This window comes from Chroicocephalus ridibundus, chromosome 4 (assembly GCF_963924245.1).
Source record: "Chroicocephalus ridibundus chromosome 4, bChrRid1.1, whole genome shotgun sequence".
NCBI classification, from domain to species: domain Eukaryota; kingdom Metazoa; phylum Chordata; class Aves; order Charadriiformes; family Laridae; genus Chroicocephalus; species Chroicocephalus ridibundus.
In genome coordinates, this window is record NC_086287.1 from 48,657,572 (window position 1) to 48,678,914 (window position 21,343).

The window sequence follows — 21,343 nt, forward strand, 5'->3', positions numbered from 1 at the left end:
GCTGGGCACAGCCCGCTCAGACGCCTCTCTGGCCGGTGCCTGCAAGCCTTTTGAAGTTCGTCTGTCACTAATTTGAAACAGGACTCCATAATGCAGAGGCAGCTGAGCTCTTGCTCAGCTCGTGACAAAATGGCTCTAACCTCCCTCCTTCTGCCCCTCTGCCCTGTCGGTTCTGTCAGGGTCGCGGCTCCAGCCCTGTTACCAGCGGCACAGAACAGGCAACTGGAAGTCACCTCTGGGAGGCAGCTGAACTTCAGCAATGCATTGCTGCCTCTGCTGCAAAGAGGTTGCTTTTGCAAAGCAGCCAGACAGGAGAACGCAGAGAGAGACAGACCGACGGACAGACCAACTGACCGACGGCGTGAACACTGTCTGGGCAGGCACAGACACATAGGATGGGGTGAATCACTCTCCAAGCTGGCGGCAGGGAATTAAACTGCACCATAGCCAGACGTTAGAGCAAGGCTCGACTCCCTTCAGGTGGTTTTGCCTCACCAGCCCTCCCCACCAGCTGGAAGGAGTGTCTCCCGCTCTCCTCTAATTCAGCGGCTGATTTATATCTGCTGTCATACGCGATGGCTGGTGGTGCTTCTCTTGGTGGGTGGTTAATGTGGAAGGCAACAGGCGTTGGGACCATGGAAGTTTGCACTGGTGCCTTGTGCCTCCCTCTCTCCCCAACAGAGCAGATGCCCTGCTCACCCAGTGCCCAGCCTTGGATGGAAATTGTAGGGAAAATGTCCAGGGCGTGTTGTGGGGAAGAGGGAGGCGCTGACCGGTTGTGGGGGAAAGCTCTGGAGGAGATGGCAGCTTGCAGTGAAGAGCCCCCTTTTGTCTTGCAGTGCTCGGGCAAGGGATCTTTTCAGATCTTTGCAGTGGCCAAAGGGCACGGGTGAGGTTAAGACGAATACATAAATCTGCATCCGATGGGGAGGCTTATGCTCTTCATTTCAGAGCGAGAGCTTAGCACTAAGCCCCGCATCACCCTCGTCTGTCACTCACATCTGAACAACCCTCAGTGTCTCCACTGGCACTGCCGGCCACCAGCCCCAGAGCTTCCCAGCGCTTACCTTTCCCTCTGCAGGTACAGGGCCTGACTTTAAAAGGCCTCGGAGCAGGGAGGGGGTTTAATCCTGGCTACCTTAAAGACTATCCTCATGTAAGTCTGCTGGACAGAATTTCCAAACAGGGGAGGAGCAACCTTGCCATATCTAGGTTTTCTAAAGGAAACACAACCCTGAGAAAGGCAGATGATCTTAAAATAAGCCAGACAGGAGGATGGGGCAGATGCTGCCCCAGATGCTGGTGGGCAACTCAGCTCAGACAGGAGCAGGACAGAAGCCCCACGCTGGGTCAGTGCATCAGGGCATGGAAAGCCCCAGGCTGCCTATAGTGCTTGTCTGTGGAGAACGAATGTCTTTGGGAAACAGCTGCCTGTTCTGCCTTTCATTTACCCAAGGGTCTGCGGACCTTTTTGGACTTAGCTCCCAATAAACAGCTTGGGCTGTGTGTAGGTATGAGGCTATGACTGAGAGGATCTCATTCAATACTTTGTCCTATATTAGTGATGCTGATTTGTTTGTGTTTTTTTTCTTTCTGAGGTCTCATATTTTTTCTTATTCAGCATTGAGCCAGGTCTTCAGAGCAGTTAAGTGCTCACATCTGGCTCTGAGGGACTTGAGAACAGCCAAGACCCTCAGGTGACCGTGGCCATGGCAAGACAATGCAGGATTGCTTTGGAAGGCGTAGACTACTTATCCAAAAGGTATCAAATTCAGAGCTAAAGGGAAACTGAAAGCCCTTTCAAGCCACCTTCCAATTCTTGCCTGCCTCGTGCATCTTTCTTGTCAGACAAGCACTGGTGACATATCAGTTCAGAGGTACTAGGTGGCTTTTGGTTCACATACACTGTTTTAGGTGAAGGCATAAGTAGGACATAGCAGAAACCCACGATTATTTCCCAGCTGTTTGTGACATGCCTACAGTGGGAAATAAAAGCCACATTTTAAAATGCAGTAGCTGAGCCATCTTGACTGTCATGCTTTAAAGCGGGACTTTGTATGTAGCCTGGCGTGCTGAAAACCCATAGCTGACCACCCTCAGCCCTAAGCCCGGGGCTGCCTGTGTGGGATCTACTGAGGGTCTGGCTGCCACTGAGCTGCACGGAGGTGACTGTCAGCTCCCTCCACTGTCACTTAAAAAGCCATCTTGTGGCTGATCCTGGCACGGCAGAGCGCATCCCCAAGGCACTGAAGACCTTCAGGTGGCAGAGAGGAGAGAGCCAGGTCTCTAAGAAATTCAGGGGTTCCTCAGAGAGAGCCAAGATGCCCAGCCTTGGAATTTTTGGCATAAACAATAATCTCCTTTCACATTCGGTAGTGAGGAAGCCAATGGAGCAGTTTCATTTTCTCCCCGTGGAGGCAATGGCAGTACGTTTTCTTGTTCTTTCTCTTTTCCTGTATCACATTCTGGGAGCCGGAAAGCGAGCTGCAATTACAGTGGCTTCCTAGAAGCATTTTTGTGCCTTTAAAATTTGCTAGTCAGCTCTTTCCTGCTGTTCAAATGAACGTGCCACGTGTAGAAGGACTTGGGGCATAAACGGTGCCTTTTTGCTCTAGCCACAGCTTCTATGCGGAGTTTTCAGAATTGATTTGTTTATATAAAAGCCAGTTTTCTTAGTGTCCTTTAAATAACATGAAACAGGAGCAAGTGGCGCATATTGCATTTGTGCAGATGGTGCTGAGCTCTCCCCAAGTAGCCACAGGGTGTGTGAATGCAGCTAATCAGACAATAAAGCAATGCGTGCCCCCGAAAGCAGATGTTTGTATGGGGGGTGGGAGGGGGAAAGCTAATGCAGAAAAAAAGCAAGAGGAACAGCAACTTCCACAAACAAATAACACACACGCGGACACCCACACAAACCCCAGGGTTGCTGTGACATCAGCTTCTCAGCAGCACTGGAGTTAATGTGTATCAAGCTGTCTGTCCCCAAACCCACACTGTGATTTACTTGAGGGGAATGTAACCAGCCAAGCACAAGAGGGTCTAAGTGCAGCCAGGGCTGAGGTTGTTTTGACTCCCAGGGAAGCATCGGGTGGTGAGGCACTGGAACAGGTTGCCCAGAGAAGCTGTGGATGCCCCGTCCCTGGAGGTGTTCAAGGCCAGGCTGGATGGGGCTTTGAGCAACCTGGTCTAGTGGGAGGTGTCCCTGCCCATGGCAGGGGGGTTGGAACTAGATGATCTTTAAGGTCCCTTCCAACCTAAACCATTCTATGATCTCCGAGGCACGCCAAATGGAGACAGAGCCAGTGAGTTATGTTATACACTGACTGCAGGGACACCAAAAGCCTGTGGACCCAGGAGTGCTGTGTGGCACCTTTGGCATTGTCCTCAGACTGCCTTTCAGGAACAGAAGGAGTTTCTGAGATTTTTCTGCTCCAGGCCTTAGTGTTGCCCCTGCTATATGCTTTGCTCAGAAAAATAAGTCTCTTCTTGAAGGTAGGGGCCCTAGGTGTGGTCAGGAGGAGCACAGTAGAAAGAAACACTCCTCTCCTCCTTTCATCCTTCTATGAATAGGCTTTTCCATAGGAATTTTTTCTGTCTGTAATTAGGTCTCCGAGGCAGCCAGGTATTTCACAGTTATTTTTAGCCTGTGGGTTTCGTTGTGTCCCTCCTTTGCTGTAGAGGCTCAGCAGGCTGCAGGCAGCAGAGCAGCAGTGCCAGCAGCTTCGGTTGGACTCAGCAGAGATGGACTATGTCCATGCAGATGAGCACAGTCACGCAGTGGTCTCCTCAGCCCAGCGGGAAGTCGGTGCGTGCCATGCCGTGAACAGAGGAGCTGCCTGGAGCGTACTCCAGCTTTCCTTCAGGTTCTGCAGGATGAACCAAATGAGCTCCGTGGCTGGGAGAAATGGACAGATGTGCTTCCATACGGTAACCAGCTCTGCTTTATGCAAACTCAAGGGAACTGCTGGTCACAAGGAGATGTGTTCATCCTCATCCAGAGTTGAAATGGAGATGCTCCAATTGGTTTCTGCTTATCAGTAAGGGTAACTGCAGCTTCCAGAACAATGCCAATGGCTTGTGTCTTATGCAGCCTTTTACCACCTGCAATTGAGATGAGTGCTGCCCAGTTTTTCACTTCAGTTGGGCCCAAAAGTGAAGGTATGTTTAAGTATCTGATCACTGCTAGTAATATCAGTAGTGCTAGATTCAGTCACAAAATTCTGTGTCTTCTCTCCATCTTTAAACTCTTCTCTACATCTGCAGACTGCAAGAGAGCTCACTCCCTGAATGGGAATAAACCTTAAGATGTGGGCCTTTGTACGTCTAAAATCCAGCCACTCCTTTTTATCCTATGTAACCCAAAATGTGGACATTTTTTAAGTGATAGCCCTGACTTCTAGGCTGCAATGACAGACAGGAGGCAGAAGGCTGCAACAGACAACTTGGGAACAAGTATAATGGCTTCAGCATGTGTTAAGGCAAGATCACAAGGTCTGGATAAGGTTACTACAGCCAGCCAAGTCCTGGAGGTGTGCTGGCTGGGCTGTGCTGCAAATCTTCCTTGGTAAGAAGTGTAGAATACACTGCCCAAACCCTATCCAGGCAAAATTTTAGCACTGGTATTTAAGCAGGAGTTGAAAGAATGACATTAAGAGCCAGAATTGGATTTAAAAAGCCTTCTTAAGCATCTGCACTAGAAGTTTTGGGTTGTTGTTTTTTTTGTTTTGTTTTTTTTTAAAAAAAGCATTGTTGCTGTGAAAAGCAGAAGTCAGACCACGGCTCTGCAGGCATGGAGAGGCACCATGAAATGGCTGGTGTAGGAGGCCATAGGGATCTGGGGATGGGCAGGGAGAAAAGCCTTGTGTCCACGCCTGGGTGGGAAGGCAGAAGGCCCCTACACCACTTAGTGTGGGAGCAGAGAGGCCACCTGGCACGGCCACACGCCGCCTGTGCCACACGCTTTGGATGTGGGTTGGCTGCTGGCGGGCAGCCTCTGTGAGCTGCTGTGTGCCTTTAGGTGTCCAGGGGTCCCTGGCTACTCTCAGAGCCCCCCAGGGCTGGGGTAGCCTGGGGCTCCTCACTGAGACCGTAACGGCTTGGAGGAGACTCTGCCAGAGCAGGACATTAGCAACACCAAGACCCTGGAGGCTTCTTTGCCTGGGGCCTGGGGGAAAGAGCCCTGTGCTGCCTGCAGCCCTGGGGTTTGCTGGCTGTGTAGCTGTCTTCCAACCTCTGAGGCTGTGGGGCTGCAACCACAGGATCTATGTGAAGGAGTCTTATCACAAAGGAGCCGCGGCTTGTCATGTTTGTGCTGTGCAAAGGACACCTGTCATTTCAAGCTGGGCCCGAAGCTGTGTATTTGAAACATCTCGCTCTACTTTGCATGCACCAAGCTTGGGATGCACCAAGCTGACGTTGCATTAAATTAAATTTCATGGTTAAGATCTTACATAGAGAAGATTTTATGTCATCACCCTCCCAAAATAGCACACTTCAGGAAAAAAACAGATATGAGTTGTGAATCCAGATGTTGTGACGGTGAGGTTAAAATGCCCGTTCCCTCTAGCCGGGGTGTCGGCAGAGCGCTGTGCTGCCTGGACCTCTCAGGGGGCTGACTGCACGGCCACGCATGCAGCATGGGCTGTTTCCTGCACCCCATTTCTCCTCCATGGGGTTCCCAGGACAGATGTGGTGAAATCAGAAAGGCATTTCCCCTCCAGGTGAGGTGGGGATGCAGGCAGCTCTCCTACCCGAAAAGGAGCAGCATGATGATGGGGGCCCACGTGCCCGGCTGTCCTGGGCTGTCCCTGCCCGTTGGCAACTGAAACAGAGTGACTCAGGGAAGTTCTTGGAAGTGCCGATGGTCTAGCAGGCAGCCAAGGCACTGGGAGAGCAGAGTATCAGGATGGGAAGCCATAAAATATCCTCTTTCTACTGCTGCGAGGGCAAGGACGGAGTCGTAAGCAATGAAGGAGGTACCAAGCGGTCCTATCAGGCTTGTAAGGGTGCAATGATACTCGCATTACCTTCTTGTCATGGAGATCTTCACAATATGTTGCTCAAGGTCTCTCTAGGTTTGATTAGAAACAGACACCCCAAACTTTGCACTGAAACTTTGAGGCCATCTCCAGTTACAGGAAGTCTGGACATATCCATATGCAGATGTATGCAATTTGTTTCACTTCAGCAGTTAGCATGACTGTTTTGAGGTCAGGAAGCCTGTTCTTAGGGAATGAGGGTTACTCCTCTGGATGCTCAGCCGAGGGTGGATGCACGCCATCCCCTCCCTACGCTGCTGTCCGTGCTCCCTGCCTCCCACCCTCCATCCCGCTCTCCCTGCCCCCCTTATGGCCACAGCTCATCCCTGCCAGCGCCCGCAGCGTGGGAGCATGAGAGCAGCGTGGCCACGCCGGCAAGGAGGGCTCTGGGCTGGCGGCAGGCAGGCATGGGGACACCCGCCGCTTGCTCCTTGGGGCTGATGGCTCGCGGCAGAGATAAGTATCACTGCTGAAAGCCCTGGGCCCTGCTCCCAGCTGCAGCTCCAGCTCTCCCGCCAACGAAATGACATCAGAGACAGAGCTTTTCTCTGCGTGTGTGCGTTTGTGCAGACCCTTCCCCAGCTAGCTGAGCTGCTCGAGCAATAAGAAGCGGCAGGGAAGTTCCCGAGGAGAAGCCCCAGGTCTTGCGTTTGCTGCTGCTGCTGGCGTCGCGAGGGACCTGGGAATTAGGGAGGCAGCCAGCTCAAAGGCATGGGGAAAATGTACTGAGCTTCCTGATATCATAAATAATAAAATAGAAAGAAAGGAGGAAAAAATTTCCCAGAATACTTTTACTTATTTATTTATGTACTTATTACTCCATCTCTACTGACTCTCATAGGCAGTAGGTCTGCCTTGCTGCAACTTTCTGGAACTGTTTCATCATCGTTAGTTTTGAAAAGAATAACTATCATGGCCGTAGCATACAATTTACCCAGGCTGTGGGGCAGGGCACTGTCCCAGCCCGTTCTGGACGGGCCTGTCCCCCTGCATCCCCCCGCAGCGGTGGAGCAGCTCAGCCCATCAGTGGGTGCAGGTGCAAAGAGGAGGCAGGGTGACACTGGCCTGGACACCGGCCCTGTCACCCAGGAAGTATAAATCTTGACAAAATATTTCTAAGGATCGAAGTGAAGAGAGTTGAGCTAGACAACATCGGGCTTTGCTGAGCTTTAGAGGGAGCTCCTCAAAAGCCCTAGGGAACAGTACGAGAGGAAGCAATAAATCTGAAACCACAGCAGGGTGGCAGTGGCAGATAGCCCCTGCACGTCCAGTGCCTTCATCCCAGTTCTGCCCCTAACTCCTCTGTACTAACTTGGGCAACTTTTTCACAAATACCTTTCATAGCTCACGCTCCCAAGCTTAAACTTGGGTCTTTCTTGCCATCGTGGCCGAGAACAACAGCTACATTTCATCCTCCTGTTTTCACCCCAATCACCTCGATGCAGTCTTTCCGCTGTGAGAGTGAGAAAAGGGCAAGGATATGTATATCTTCTCACAAGCCTGCTCACAGGCTTTTGGCTGTGAAGCCATGACAGAGCTGTTCACAGAAGGACTAAACTCATAATATACAGTGAATTAGGTGGTAGGATGTTGCAACGAGGGATGAGTGCTGGAAAAAATGGGAATTTCCAAAGACATGGACTAAGATGCCTGAGCTGTCATTAAAGACCCTGGATATGACACTGCTGAAGGAAATCTCCCAGTGGGGGACATCACTAGATGGTGGAGCTGTTTCCCAGAAAGACTGATCCGGGACTGAGGACATTTAAAAATAGGCTAATGAGAAATTTAAAAAAAAAATAAAAAAAAAAAAGATTAGCCAGTGGGCTTGGTAAGGAAAGCACAGATAGGAAGTACTACTACTGCACCCTTTCCTTCCCAGACCTTTCGGAGCCGAGTGTAGCGGCCCAAGGCTAAACCCTGAAGTACGGCTACCATGTTTTTTGTCCAAAGATTCCATCCAGAAATGTGGGCAGAGAGGACACCAGGACACCAGACTGCACAGCACATGCCCGGTGGGCCACCTGCTCACACAAATCCCTCTTCTTCTGGTCTGGGCACAGCCTGCTGCACGAAGCAGCAGCAGGAGGCAAGGGAGAGCCATGGCCACTTGTCACCAGAGGTGCTACGTGCCACTGGGTACCCATCAAGATCCTGCTAGCATGGCAGGGGTCTTGCTAATGAAGGGGGCACCACCATTGCTAGAGGCAGGAGGTGAGGAGGAGAGGATGCCCCATCACAGCAGCCTTTGCCTGTGCCTGAGGGCACGTACACCTGGTTTCACTCATAGCTGCTAAGCCTTAGAGAGGAACCAGCTCACTGCAGCGGTTGAAACGTCCACCTCCTGCTTCACGGTACTGCTCTCGTATGTCATGGCCTGTTAATTATTAATTGCTCAGGGCAGTCAGGCAGGAACAGCCTTCCAGGCTGCTGTGAGACTCCTCTCATTTCTCTCTGCCCCACACACAGGCTGGGGTGTTTCCACAGGTGTCTCACATCAGCCTTTTCTGTGGCACTGAGGGCTGTTCATTGCTGCTTTGACGAAAGCAGCGCAAGTCCCCGCAGAAGGCTGTGGGGGTGACCGGGGGTGTCAGTCAGGAACACCTCTGCTGGCACACCACCGTTGCCTGGGGATGCATGAGCAGAAAACAGATCCCACCAAGCACCACGCGTGGCTGCGGTGTGCCCCTGGTTTTCTGCCATGTTTTATTCGGTAGGGGAGCACGGATGGGCTGGTGACTGGTGACCATCCTCTGGGTTTGGGTCCCTTTGTTCTCAGAGACCGCCCCTGTGGCTGGGACCAAGGAATGTAGTCTTCCACGGGGTTCAGTCCCACTGTGGGCAGTGGGAGGGTGAAGGAGGGTCTCGCTGGGGTGCCATTCCAGGCACGTGGAAAGGAATCAGGAGGACCTGGTAGAGCTCACCCCAACCTTCCCTTCCCCAGCTGTGCTGGCATCCGTGGGCTGCCAACAGCCCCCCCGCCATAAGAGCCAGCTCTTCCCTCGAGTTGGGCCCAGCCAGGTGCCCAGGCCACCCCTGAGCTGGGTGCCAGCACCCCTGAGGCCGAGGCCGGCACCTTTCCTGTGCCCGCCCAGGGAGCCCCCTGCCTCGCCTCCCTCCTCTGCCTCTGCCCAGGCTGGCGTCAGCCTCTCTGCCTGCCTGTGGGGACTGCTGCCCAACCGCCATGGCCAGCTGTCATTGGTTGGACCAATTCATTGGTCAAAACATTTACATCTGCTTCCCTCTCGTCTCCCTCTCTCTCCCCACCCTGCTCAAACCTGCCCTCCTCTCCCCTCTCTGCCCTACCCCTCAAATAGGTAAGGAGAGCAGTTTGGGAGAGGCCGACTTGCAGCCCAGCTCCGACCCTTCGGGAATGGACAGCAGCTACCTCAGCGTGAAGGAGGCCGGGGTCAAAGTGCCCCAGGACAGGGCCAGCACGGACCTCCCCAGTCCCATGGACAAGGCCGACTCGGAGAGCAACAAGGGCAAAAAGCGAAGGAACCGCACCACCTTCACTAGTTACCAGCTGGAGGAGCTGGAGAAGGTCTTTCAGAAGACCCACTACCCAGACGTCTATGCCAGGGAGCAGCTAGCCATGAGGACAGACCTCACCGAGGCTCGTGTACAGGTAATGGGGGTGGCCTGGGGTTGGGCGAGGGGTGGGCGAGCTGCGAACAAGCCCCTGCTCTCTGGGGAATGAATCCATGAGACCTGAAAACTGGTTGTCCCTTGCTGTGCCTGAGGTCCCCTGCAGCCCCACCACAGCCTGCAGGCAGCCAAGCCCGACCCAGAGCCCATGCTGCGGGCTGGCACACCTCTCCAGTGTGCTGAGGTACATCCATGTCTGACAGAACAAGAGGTAATGGGCACAAACTTGAGGATAGGAAGTTCCACCTAAGCATGAGGAGGAACTTCTTTACCCTGAGGGTGGCAGAGCACTGGCACAGGCTGCCAGAAAGGTGGTGGAGTCTCCGTCTCTGGTGACATTCAAAACCCGCCTGGACGCCTTCCTGTGCAACCTGCTCTAGGTGACCCTGCTCTGGCGGGGGGGTTGGACTAGATGATCTCCAGAGGTCCCTTCCAACCCCTGCCATTCTGTGATTCTGTGACACTAGTGTCAGCTCCTTAATTTGGGCTGGTGTCCTGAGCTGCAGTGTTCAGAGAGAGGCCTCTTGTCCTTGAGGCAGATAAGCCTCACCACCACCCTAAACAAAGCTACTACAAAACCTACTTTCTTCAGGAGACTCTGCAGGGAACACAGGTTCATTAGGCTGAGTAGGAGCGAGCTTTCCCGCAGTATGGGCGCTTTCTGGCAAGATGGGGATGTGGAGGTGACCAGGACGTTCAGTACCAGAGGGTATGAGGTGGTACAGGAGAGGCAGCTGAGCAGGCACTAAGACTGCACGAAGCCTGGTGATCTGGAGCAAAAAGGTGCTCCCACCATCTTGGAAGAAGCAGGAGAGTCAAACAGCTGTGCTGCATTCTCACCGCCTCCACCCACACAGGTGCCACCTCCCATGAACTAGCTCCCCTGAACTGACCTGGGCGTCCAGCAGAGCCAAACTCCACACTGGAGAAGTGAATGATTCTCTGAACGCTGCTCTTTCCTCTGAGTCAAGGTTAAACCGAAGGCCTGGCAGAGCTCAGAAGCATTTGCAAATAGGAGCACCACCACTTGGAGCGGGCATCTGCAGCTCATGCCTTGATGGCCATCAAAGGTTCTGCTGAAGCTTAGGCTCTCTCTCATTCTCCAGTCTAGCTAATCCTGTGACTTCTGTCTGCAGGCATTTATCAGCTCACCACTCCCAGAACCTGCCTTAGCGTTGAGAATAGCTAGCGTGTGGAGGCAGTTGATTATCATTTTATACCAGGAAGACTCCCAGGTCCCAGGCAGCCCAGCTTTTCCTCTGCTCTAACATTTACAAGCAGTTGTTGCAAACAGTCAGGCCAGCATCCTTGCATAAGTACATTTTTCTGTATATAGATCCTGTAAACACATCCTTTCTCTGTACATTTACTTCCAGTTTCAACTAGCTGCGGGATTTTTCTCGTCTGCTCGCCTAAATTGGTTTGCAATGCTCTTCTTCCCCACAGCTGTTTCTCTTCAGGCCGGACATGGCTGCATTTCAGTAGAAAGCAGCGCGATTCCCGTTGGTCCTGCGCGTAGCGTGCTGAGCACTGCGGGATGGGCAGGGGAAGGCAGCGCTGAAAGCACCAGCTCTTTGCTTCTGCCGCTGGACGCAGCCCTTGATTTCCCAGGGACACATCACTAGCGCTGATGGGGTCTCCTGGGAGGCCGGGCGCAGCATCGGGTTACCGACTGCACGGTGCATGAAATTCCTTTAGCTCAGGAATGGGAATGAGGTGCTGGAGGGTGGCCGGCTCCTCCTGCTCGCCTCTGAGCCCGGGTGCGCAGCTAGCACATCCCAGCTAGTGTGCAGGGCTGGCCAGCAGAGCCAGGGCAGGCGAGCCAGAGGCATTCCACAAGTTCGTTACATGTGAGCCATGATCTCAGGGTTTTTTTTTTCACCACTTTACCACTGGATAACACTGCAGCCGACAGCAGAAGCACCTCCTCAGGCAGCCAGGAGGAAATCTGGCAAGGGGAGGGGTGGACAGCCTGGGGGTTTCACCCTGCCCTGAGAGAAGCGCCCCAGCAGCCCGCCGGCATGGGCAGCCGAGAACAGCCCCTCTCCTCTCCCGGCCGCCAGCTTGCACCTCTCACTTGGGATGGCGATGACAGGGCTCATATAACAGAGCGTCTGAAGGACTTGTCTAAGTGGCCTGGCCGCTCGAGCACTTACCCTGGGGTGAAAGGGGTAAGCACGTGCATTTCACTCATTCCCCCAGCCCCGTTGGGAAGGACCCTGTCCCTCGGGCTGCGGGCTGGCACCCAGCCACTGCCCCATGCTGAAGGGCTGCCGTGCCGTGGGGAGAAATGCAGTCTCCCTGTCACTGGCGAGCGAGAACCTGCAGGCTTGTGCCGAGTGCTGTGGGTGCTGGCTGGGCAGGCTCAGGGGCACCCCGGGTGCCAGGTATTTCACGTGGGTTCCCAGGGGGTTGGGGTGCTGGCTAGCGAGGTGCTCAGCCTTGGCACGGTGGTGGCAGCCCCTATGAGGCACGGGGACACGGCCTGGGGTGGCATGGGGCTCTTCTGCTGATGGCACAGGGCTGTGCTTCCCACGAGGGAGGCTTTCGGGACCAAGGCCTTTGTGAATCACCCTAGCGCCTGTCTCCAGCTCTGGGTTATGCTGTAGCTTGTTTTGGCTTGGCTTTGGCCTCCCACCCCTCTGGGCAGCTCTGCTCTGCAGTGCCTCCCCGCTGCAGCTCCGAGGGCATCAGCTTGCAGCTGAAGAGCGGGCACGGGCATGGGGCAGCAGCCCAGGGGATCAATGGAGAAGCAGATGCCTACTGCAAGGACCAAGGGCCCAACCAGCACCAAGGCAGAGGGTGAAAATCACAAATAAGTCACGAGCCCCTTACTTGTTTCCTTCTGCAAGCCAAACAGCAGCCATGTACTCAGGCGCCTGCTGTCAAGCTGGCAGGGGCTCTGGCTGCTCTGGGGTGTCTGGGCACACACCTACTGCAGCCTCATGGGCTTCGAGGGGAGCTCAACGGCGCCTTTTCCAAGGAAGGTACGGTCCTCTAAGGGATGGCAAGCATCCTGGGCTACTTTCATGGAGGCCAGCTTTACCTGCCTGCAAGGCTGAACCAAGCAAAGCAGAGTGGCAGGAAGGCGAGGTGCCCAGCAGGTCTGAGGTGTGATGCTCCCTCCCACAGCTGAGCCAGCTTTTGGCTGGAGGTCGTCCCCTCTGGCCAGGCTCGGCTCCCCAGGGAGCACAACCAGCCACCGTGCTGCAGGCAGGGGCAGATGCAGAGCCCAGACAGGCAAGCGGCAGCTCTGTTTTCTTTCCATCCCTTTCCCAAGCTCATGCTTCATTAGTGAAAGAGCTGACGGAGACCTCGGTGCCTGGAGAAGACCTCATGCCAGCAGCGGGCATGGGGCGGGCCGTGCTGTCTGCGGAGCGGTGGCATCCCGCAGCCTGATCCCTCTTCTGCTCCATTCCTCTGCCTGCCTTGCTTGCCAGCCATCGGTGCTGGTGTCTGACAATGTCAAAGCTAATTCCCACTGCGTTTTCCCTGCCTGCCCGCCACGACCTGGCCTCTTGCAGCCAAGTTCTATTAAGCTACTGCATGTCCCTGTTTTCCGACATGGGAGCCGTGCGTAAGCCCTGCGCAGAGGCAGAGCCACCCCACCAGGGAGAGGCTGCTAGGGCTCGGAAACAAACCTGCAAAGGTGTGCACTGTTTCCGTGTAATCCTACATGGCATGCATATCCCATTCCTTTCTCCTCCTCTTCCATGTCTGGGGCTGCAGAGCCCCAGAAAGAGTTCCTGCTTGGTACCGGCAACTGCCTGAGCTTCTTCCAGCCCATCCAGGGCTGCAGCAGATTTCTGAGGCGATGACACTGGAGAAACGTGGTAGACGCACACGTGTCTTCACACACGGCTCCTTCCCCTTGCAAGCAGACACACACACACAAGCCCACGCCAGCCCAGCTTTGGGCTGCAAGTACCTCTGCCTCCCGGCCTGCCCTGTGGCAGAGGAGAAAGAGCTGGGGCTGGAAGGAGGCTTGGCGGCCAGGGAATATAACCCCTCAGCCAGCCCCCCCGCCCAGAGCCAGCCTTATGATTGCTGGGACCGTTAATGAAATGTTTTCGGCGGTGAGTCTGTGATGCAGCGGGGGCTTGAAAGTGAGAGGGAAATGTCAAACTCCGCTGTAGCAAAATCACCGCCTTGGAAAAAAAAGAAAAGAAAAAAAGCAAAGCAAAGCAAGAAGTAATATATCTTGATCCCTTTTCCCCCATAAAACCCTGGGAGGCTGGTGGAAGGAGCGGAAAGACTGAGCTAAGCCTGCAGGAAATTAAACATGAAATGAAAACAAGCTCAAGTTATTCAATTCTCTCATCCCAGGCTCCAATTTCCCATTCCAGGCCACTGATAAAATGGTGTCCAGTTTCAGCGCTCAAGGATGAATTCTGGCTCTGTTCTTGCAGGCTGGAAAGTAAAGGGCTGGTGGCCATCTCCGGGAAGAGGGCAGACGGCCTGGCCTGTACCAGAGGGATGGGGTCCTGGAGAGAGAGAGAGACAGACAGACAGACAGACAGACGGACAGAGGCTGAGCAGAGGGAGGAGGGCAACAGGGCTGGAGGACAGGGATGGGCAGAATGGATGGTGCGGGAGAGCGGGAGCACGTGAAGCTTGAAGGCGGTGGGCAGCTCTTGCCTGCAGCCAGGCAGCGATGCAGCGAGGGGGGCTTGAGCACAGGGCATGGGGCACCGGGCTGCACCCAGCCCCACAGCTGCCACCAGCCCACCCTCACGTCCGCAAAGGCCAACCTCCCACTCCGCCGCAGGTAGCAGAGAGGGGAAATCATCTTTTTCTTTAACCTGGAGGAAGGACGAACGCAGCAATGCAGTCCCCAAGCATCCATCCATGGCCAGAGCGTGAGGTGCCGGCTCAGCCCATCCAGCCGTGCCCGGCGCGGGGTGCGTGGGGCCTGGTGGCAGGGGCAGAGCTGCAGCGCCAGCTGGGTGCCAGGGTGGTGGCAGCAGGACAGTGAGCAGGAGCCTCCTGCTTTCTTTGTCTCAGGCCGTTCCCGGCCTCTCCACCCCCCGCAGCACGTCAGCTGTGTATGCATATGGATTTAGGTACCAGCATATGGCTGAATGTTTATGGAGACATGAAACATTTTCTGTTCTGTAGAATTTTATAGGGCTGATTTGGTACATCAGGGCTTATCAAAGCATTGTCTGCAGGAGTCAGATAAATGACATTACCCTACACTCCCACTCTAATTGTTAACACTGAGACGCAGCCCACAGCGACTGCTTATCCCTGCACGGAGTACCCCATCCTGACCCCAGAGGACACGCTGCACCGACTGCTGCAACCTCAGCTGTCACATCCCTGTCCCATAGCAGCCTCGCTTGACAAAAGGTGACAGGCAGTGAAAGGAAAATGGACTTCTGTTGGGTTTTAGATTTGCTTTTTAAAAGCAGGTGTCTTCTAAGACTGAGGAAGCCAGGAAATACTTAGGATTATTTGGGTTTTTGCTGACATCGTCGCACTATCTATTGCCCTGCCTGACCCGTTTTCCCTGAAGCACTGTGGAGGCCTGGAGACACCTGAGTGCAAGATGCCAAGCAGCCTAAAAGGACCTGGACCAGAAGAGAAAGGAGAACTTTAAAAAGCAGTGCAAACCTTGTCGCAAGCGTTTTGGAGCAGTGTCTCACTGCCAGCCCTCAGAGCATCTCCAGTGCCCCCAGGCTGAAGGCATTCTTCCTTTCGGCCTAAGGTGATGGTTTTCCACAGCTTCCCAGCCCACCAGCCGCGTGGGCATTGGCAGTGCAGGAACTGCCAGTTTAAACCATTTTGCTCTGCCAGCGCCAGTTCAATCCGATGCGTAAATGAGGAGCAGCAGAGGAGAAGCCTGTGCTGGAGACCCTGTTCCGCCTCCGCCGGCCCCGGGAAACCTCCCCGTGGCTCCGTCGGGGCGGCTGCCCAGCTCCCGGGAGGGATGCTCAGCCAGGCTCCCCGGCTCGGCAGCGCAGGTGTGCAGCCGGGCTGGCGGGCAGGCAGGCCGGCCGGTGCCTTCGCCAGGCTAGAGGAATGGCCGCATATGCCTGGCATATGTTCGCCCCAGCCTTGCGAGCAGCCAGCGCTCTGCTCCCTACCTGCTCTCCACCCCTCTGTGCACAGCGGGGCCTCCTCCGCCCGAGGAGGAATCGGGTCACCACCGCTAACTTTGAATCTGCAGATCAAAGCGGCATCATCTGGGCCAGCCCCGGGACTGGCCTGCAGCTGGGCTGGAGCGGCCGTGCCAAGAAGAGGTAGAAGAAAAGCAGACAGATGCCTGGGGCATCAAACCCGCTCCAGTAGGACACTCTTCATGTGCAGCGTGTGCTCAGCTGGGATTATGTTAGGCCCTTTCTGCTGGTGCTTTTTGCACCCGCTGAAAATCCTCGTAGGGTTTTTGGTTCGGGGTGGGGGGGTAATATCAGGTTGCTGCTTTGGGTGTGGCCAGTCCGGCTGGCTTGTGGATGGCCCATGCCAGTGGCATTGCCACGGCCGCGGGGCAGGGTGCTAAACCCTACACCATCTGCAGCCCACATGGGGAGGACGTGCCCGGGGGCCGTCCCGCCTGCTCCCCGCGCCGAGCAGACCACAGCGCATGGCCAGCCCCTCAGCTGCCCGCTCGTACCGCGGGGCTGGCCGCGGTGGGGAGCTGCAAGAGGCCAGCACAAGGCTGCCTGCACGGTGGGGAGGGGGAAACTGAAGCAGGAGAGCCTGAAATGACTCTTCCAGCACACGCTCAGACCAGAAACCACAGAGCCCGTCTCTCCCTGTAGCAGCTTCTAGCTGCGCTGATGCAGGCTGCAAGTGCCACCGCTCTCCTGCCCCGCCAAAAGCCGGCCTGCCCCCCCACCCATGCCCAGTGCCCGGCTCACCCCACCATTCTCCACGGATGTGAGCCTCCCACCTGGCGCCTGGTTGCCCCAGCTGCCCACCAAGCAGCCGGGCTGCCCCATGGCCAGGCGCAGGCAGGGCCGAGCTGTTCGTTAGCGATGCCCCCCCCTCCTCCCCCCCCACCGGTCACCGTGTAAAACTCGAAGCAGAACCGAGCGTCTCTAGGGCTGCTGCTTTCATGCACTGGCGTGACCTGCACAACCCAGCCCCTGGTGATCGCCTGCATCTCTCGCTGCCTTCAAAGCGGCTCTTGATTGATGTGTTTCCCTGACTCACAAGCTTCAAGAGGCTTTGAAGACACTGGGCCAGGCTCTGATCTCTCTTAGGCTGATGCAAATCAGGAGCAATGGTGCTGACAACAGTGCAATAATCCACACTGATGTCAAGCCAGTAAAAATAAGAGCAGAAACAGAGTTTTGGTCTTTCCTCTGCCTTGAAGGGATCTGGGCAGCACTGTGAAGCAGAGCGCTGCAAACCCTGCAAAGAAAACTCGGTGAAAAGCAAAGGACATGAAGCTCTGTAGAGGGCACTTGTCCTCTCCTGCAGCTAAGGAGGGAGGGGTGTTACACTTTTTATTTTTTTTAACAGTTAGGAAAAATAAGACTGAGAGTTCAGTGAGAAAAGCAAGTTCTCAGCCAACGGCACCATCAGAAGCCAGGGTTAGGCTCGGGGAAAGCCCCAGCGCGGCTGGTTTCAGCCTGGCAGCGGCACACACGGGTGTATTCACGCGTCTCTGAGACTGGCTGACGGCACGAGAGCTGCGGCCAGCGCCGGGGTAACACCGATTCAGGGGCAGGAGGAAGATGGGTTATCCCAGGGCAAACCAGGCCGTGGGAGGCAAGAGCTGTGACTGTCCCTAGACAGGCAGGACACCGAAAGCTGGCCATCGCCTTTTGTCTGTGGTGCTCCCAGTCTGTGAGGGCAGGCTGGCTCCAGACCCCCCGGGGACGTGGGGCAGGATGGCTGCTCCCCTGTGGAGCTGGTGTGTGAAGCCCTGCCTGCCCGTGGGCTCCCCAGGGCTGCCGGGCTCCCAGTCGCTGCCGGCCCCCCTGCTCACAGCCCCCCTGTCGCCCTCTCCCCAGGTGTGGTTTCAGAACCGGCGAGCGAAATGGCGCAAGCGGGAGCGGTTCGGCCAGATGCAGCAGGTCCGGACCCACTTCTCCACCGCCTACGAGCTGCCCCTGCTCACCCGTGCTGAGAACTACGCCCAGGTGAGCGCATTCCCCGCCCTGGTCCATCTGTCCCGATGCCGGCTGGACACACCGCTTCTGCTCCCGTTCCCCCCCCCAAGTGATGCTTCCCTTCTCGGGTTCATCCACCTGCCCTCGGGCAAGGCTGCAAGAGCGCCGGGGCTGGGGCTATACGGCCAAGCACTGGAAGGCCAGGAGTTACTTAGCCGGGTGTCCTGCCCAGTTCCCTTGTGCCCTGGCCCGAAGCAGCCATCTCTAAAGCAGGCACCAAGCCCAGCCCTGCGTGATATGGTGCGGCCACCCTTTGGCCACAGGTCACCCTGCTCAGCACATCCTGTTACGCTGTCCTTCTCCCGTCACGTGTGCTGCTGCCCGCTAACTTCCCACTGGTTTGGAAAAGGTCCCAAAGGCTATTTCATGCGTAAAAGCCAGTAGTTCTCAGGAACACTTCTTGTTACCCTGCCTAGGTTTCCATGCTGCTTCTTTAGGCAGCTGGGCAAAAGCATTTTTCCCCTGGCAAATTCCCAGAGCCATCTCCCAGTAATGGGCTGTGGTACCCACAGCGTGCTCAGTGACGTCTGGGGATGCGTCCCATGGGGCTTGTGTGTTTGTGCTCCAAAGGAAGGGTAGCAGCAGCCTTCTTGGGGTATCTGGGGCTGCTCCGGGGTCCTGTTGAGATCATTCCTGCCCTGGCCCAGGAGGCAGGTGACACAGCTGCCTGGGAAACCTGTCACCACAGTAGCCTCCTAAGCACTGGCCCAGCCGCTGTTTCACAACACTGCCTTCAGACGCTGCCAGGGCAGACGGGCGTTCATTAGCTGGAGGGCTAGGCTGTGCCCCCACAAAGCACTCCCTCCATCCTGCCGACTCCTCTTCCCGCCACCCAGAATTTGCTGGAGGGCGCAGTTCTGCAGGCGTGATGCTCTGAACCCGACTTGTCCTCGCAGATCTGCTGGGAGCCCTCCCCGCCTGACGCCCCGTCTGTCAGCTACCTCCCCAGCCAGCGCTGCACCAAAGCTCCCCCGCGGCCAAGCCAGGAGCGTTTGACCTCTCTCCTGCTTGGCGTCTCCCCCAAACTGAACAAGAAGCCCTTATGAAACAGCTGAGAGATGCCAAAGCAGCTTTTCAAGCAGATGACGCTCTCAGCAGCCTTTTCAGCACTCCATTCTCTTGCCTTTGTAACTTACACTGCTCCCTCCCTCCATGCTGCCCTCCTCTCCCAGCCCCAGAGATCAAAAAAAATGAAAAGCAATTTGCAGGAGGTAAGAGATCAGAGAGGGCCCAAGGGTGAGGGGTGCAGCGGGGCGGTGGGATGAAGGGCCCTTTGCTCTCTCGCTCCAGCCAGCTGCTCGCCTCATCCCCGCTTTCATCCTGCGTGCCTGTGTCCACCCCCCCCAGCCGCAGCGCACCTACTCCTGCTGGCACATACTGAGCCCCCCCCTCTCTTCTTCTGCAATATCCTTTTATGAGGGACACTGCAGGAGCCCAGATGGCTGCACGAGGTGGCTCCGCAGGGCTCTGCTCTGCAGCACGGCAGGCGATGCTTCTGCAATGGGCAACAAGAGGCAGGGGGGCTGCAGGCAGCTCAGCTCCCATGGGCATGTCTGTGTGGTACGAAAAGCCTTTGCCTTGGCAAAACTGCCCCAAGCTGGGGCAGGAAGGCAGATCAGCTGCCCCACAGCATCCCTTTCTGCCTGTTCCCCCCGTGATGGGTAGGCCCAGAGTAACACGGTGGATGGTACCAGGTTTTCTGTGTCGAGAGCATTCCTGCTCCAAAAAGTGCTCATGGTACCAAAAAAAATGAAAGAGAAATGGCTGGGAGCGGGAACAGATGAACAGAGAGACACTATGGCAGAGGAGGGGCACAGTCCTGCTCCCCTGCAAGTTAGTCTCGCACACTCCCTGCCGCTGTCCGGGCTGGCATACAGATTTTGGAGGGGACCCACTGGCTCAGGGCGGGCTGTGGAAGCCACTGCTTGCAGGGGCCAGCATGCCGCATCCCGCTGCACTGGCTGGCCCCAGGCACCAGGGCCGGACACACTCTCTCTCCCCAGGCCAGCCGCCGGCCACATCCCACACGGGACAGCCCTGACACTTCTTTTCCCACCCCCAGATCCAGAACCCCTCCTGGATCGGCAACAATGGAGCTGCCTCCCCCGTGCCCGCCTGCGTCGTCCCCTGCGAGACGGTGCCCTCCTGCATGTCCCCCCATGCTCACCCCCACGCGGCCGGCGGCGTCTCCGAGTTCCTCGGTGTCTCCGGCCCCGGCAGCCACGTGGGACAGACTCACATGGGCGGCCTCTTCGGCACAGCCGGGATGAGCCCTGGCCTCAATGGCTACGAGCTGAACAGCGAGCCGGACCGCAAGACCTCCAGCATCGCTGCCCTGAGGATGAAAGCAAAGGAGCACAGCGCCGCTATCTCCTGGGCGACATGACAGGGCTGCAGCCCAGCGCCCGCCAGACACGGAGAGAGCACATGGGGACAGCCCAATAAATCCATCCGCTTGGACTCCAGACAGCAGTTGCCTCCTCGGGGATCTGAATGCAGCACTTTTAGCTACCCTAGGCATATAAAGTACATATGTTAACGTAAGTGGAGTGTTTCCAGCATGAACGTGGCAGCTCCCGGCTTCCTGGGATCAGGCAGGGAGAGGGAGGCTGTGGAGCAGCACCTCTTCCAGTGAGACCTGGGTCGGGATGCGTCCCCTCTCACCACCACCTCCCCAATAACCTGGGCATTTTTTCTCCCCACTCCTTTTTCTGACACCAGATCTGCCTTTCCAAAGAGCAAGAGCCGGCTGGCATTTCAGCGGCTTCCCCCACCCCCGTACACACACACACATACACACACACAAAACATCCCCTCCTAATTTGTCAACAGTGTTGCTCAGATCTGTTCTGCCCTGGGCAGGGGACTGGATGGGGACTCTGGCACCAGCAAAGAGACACCTCTCAGGCTGCTCCTGTCTTCTTAGCAGGAGCCACAACTTCCCACAGCTGAACGGGGAACAGAGCTGGGAAGATACCCAGGGCTAGAAAGAAGGCAACATTATCCTGTCTCCTTCTACCCTGCTTCCTTCCTCTCCATCTTGCAGTCTGAGGTGAAGCACGGAGCCGTAGAGGCCTGTGAAGGGGATGCTTTTCTTCCCAACAGGGCACGGTGCCACCACGCTGGGAGTCTTTGCCCGCTCCCTGGTCACCTGGCGGGCACCCCAGCAGGCAATAGCTTCCCAGCACGGCCGGCTGCCCCAGGGAGCACCTGAGGTTTGCTTTGCCACGGTCACGGTCAATGTTGGGGGTCACGTGCATGGTGGGGCAGCAAAATGTCTCCTCTGGCTTTCACTGGGTCAGGAATTACTACCCTCAATTTAGAGACAGCAGCTATGGCAGGGGAGTACAGCTGCTGTGTAAATCCACAGGTCCCCATAGAGACTGCTCTGAGAAACAGCTCAAGCGCTAGCACACAGCCACGGTTGTGCGGGGCCATCAAATTCCTCATACGCCTTGTCCTGGGGTCAGATACGTGCGGTGACAGCCCCTCCCTGCAGCCCTGAACCCCAGGGCTCTGCTGCACGCAGCT

At 56.1% G+C, this 21,343-nt stretch overlaps 1 protein-coding gene across 2 annotated transcripts in view; it reads left to right on the forward strand.

Annotated features, from left to right (window-relative positions):
- The window catches only part of ALX4 (ALX homeobox 4), a 41,384-nt gene extending 20,041 nt beyond the window's left edge, over positions 1-21,343 (forward strand). For both annotated transcript variants that reach the window (XM_063334286.1, XM_063334287.1), the window contains exons 2-4: positions 9,359-9,669; positions 17,654-17,782; positions 19,875-21,343. In XM_063334286.1, coding sequence (XP_063190356.1) covers positions 9,359-9,669; positions 17,654-17,782; positions 19,875-20,198 — 764 coding nt within the window. In that variant the 3' untranslated portion in view covers positions 20,199-21,343. The remainder of the gene's footprint in view (positions 1-9,358; positions 9,670-17,653; positions 17,783-19,874) is intronic.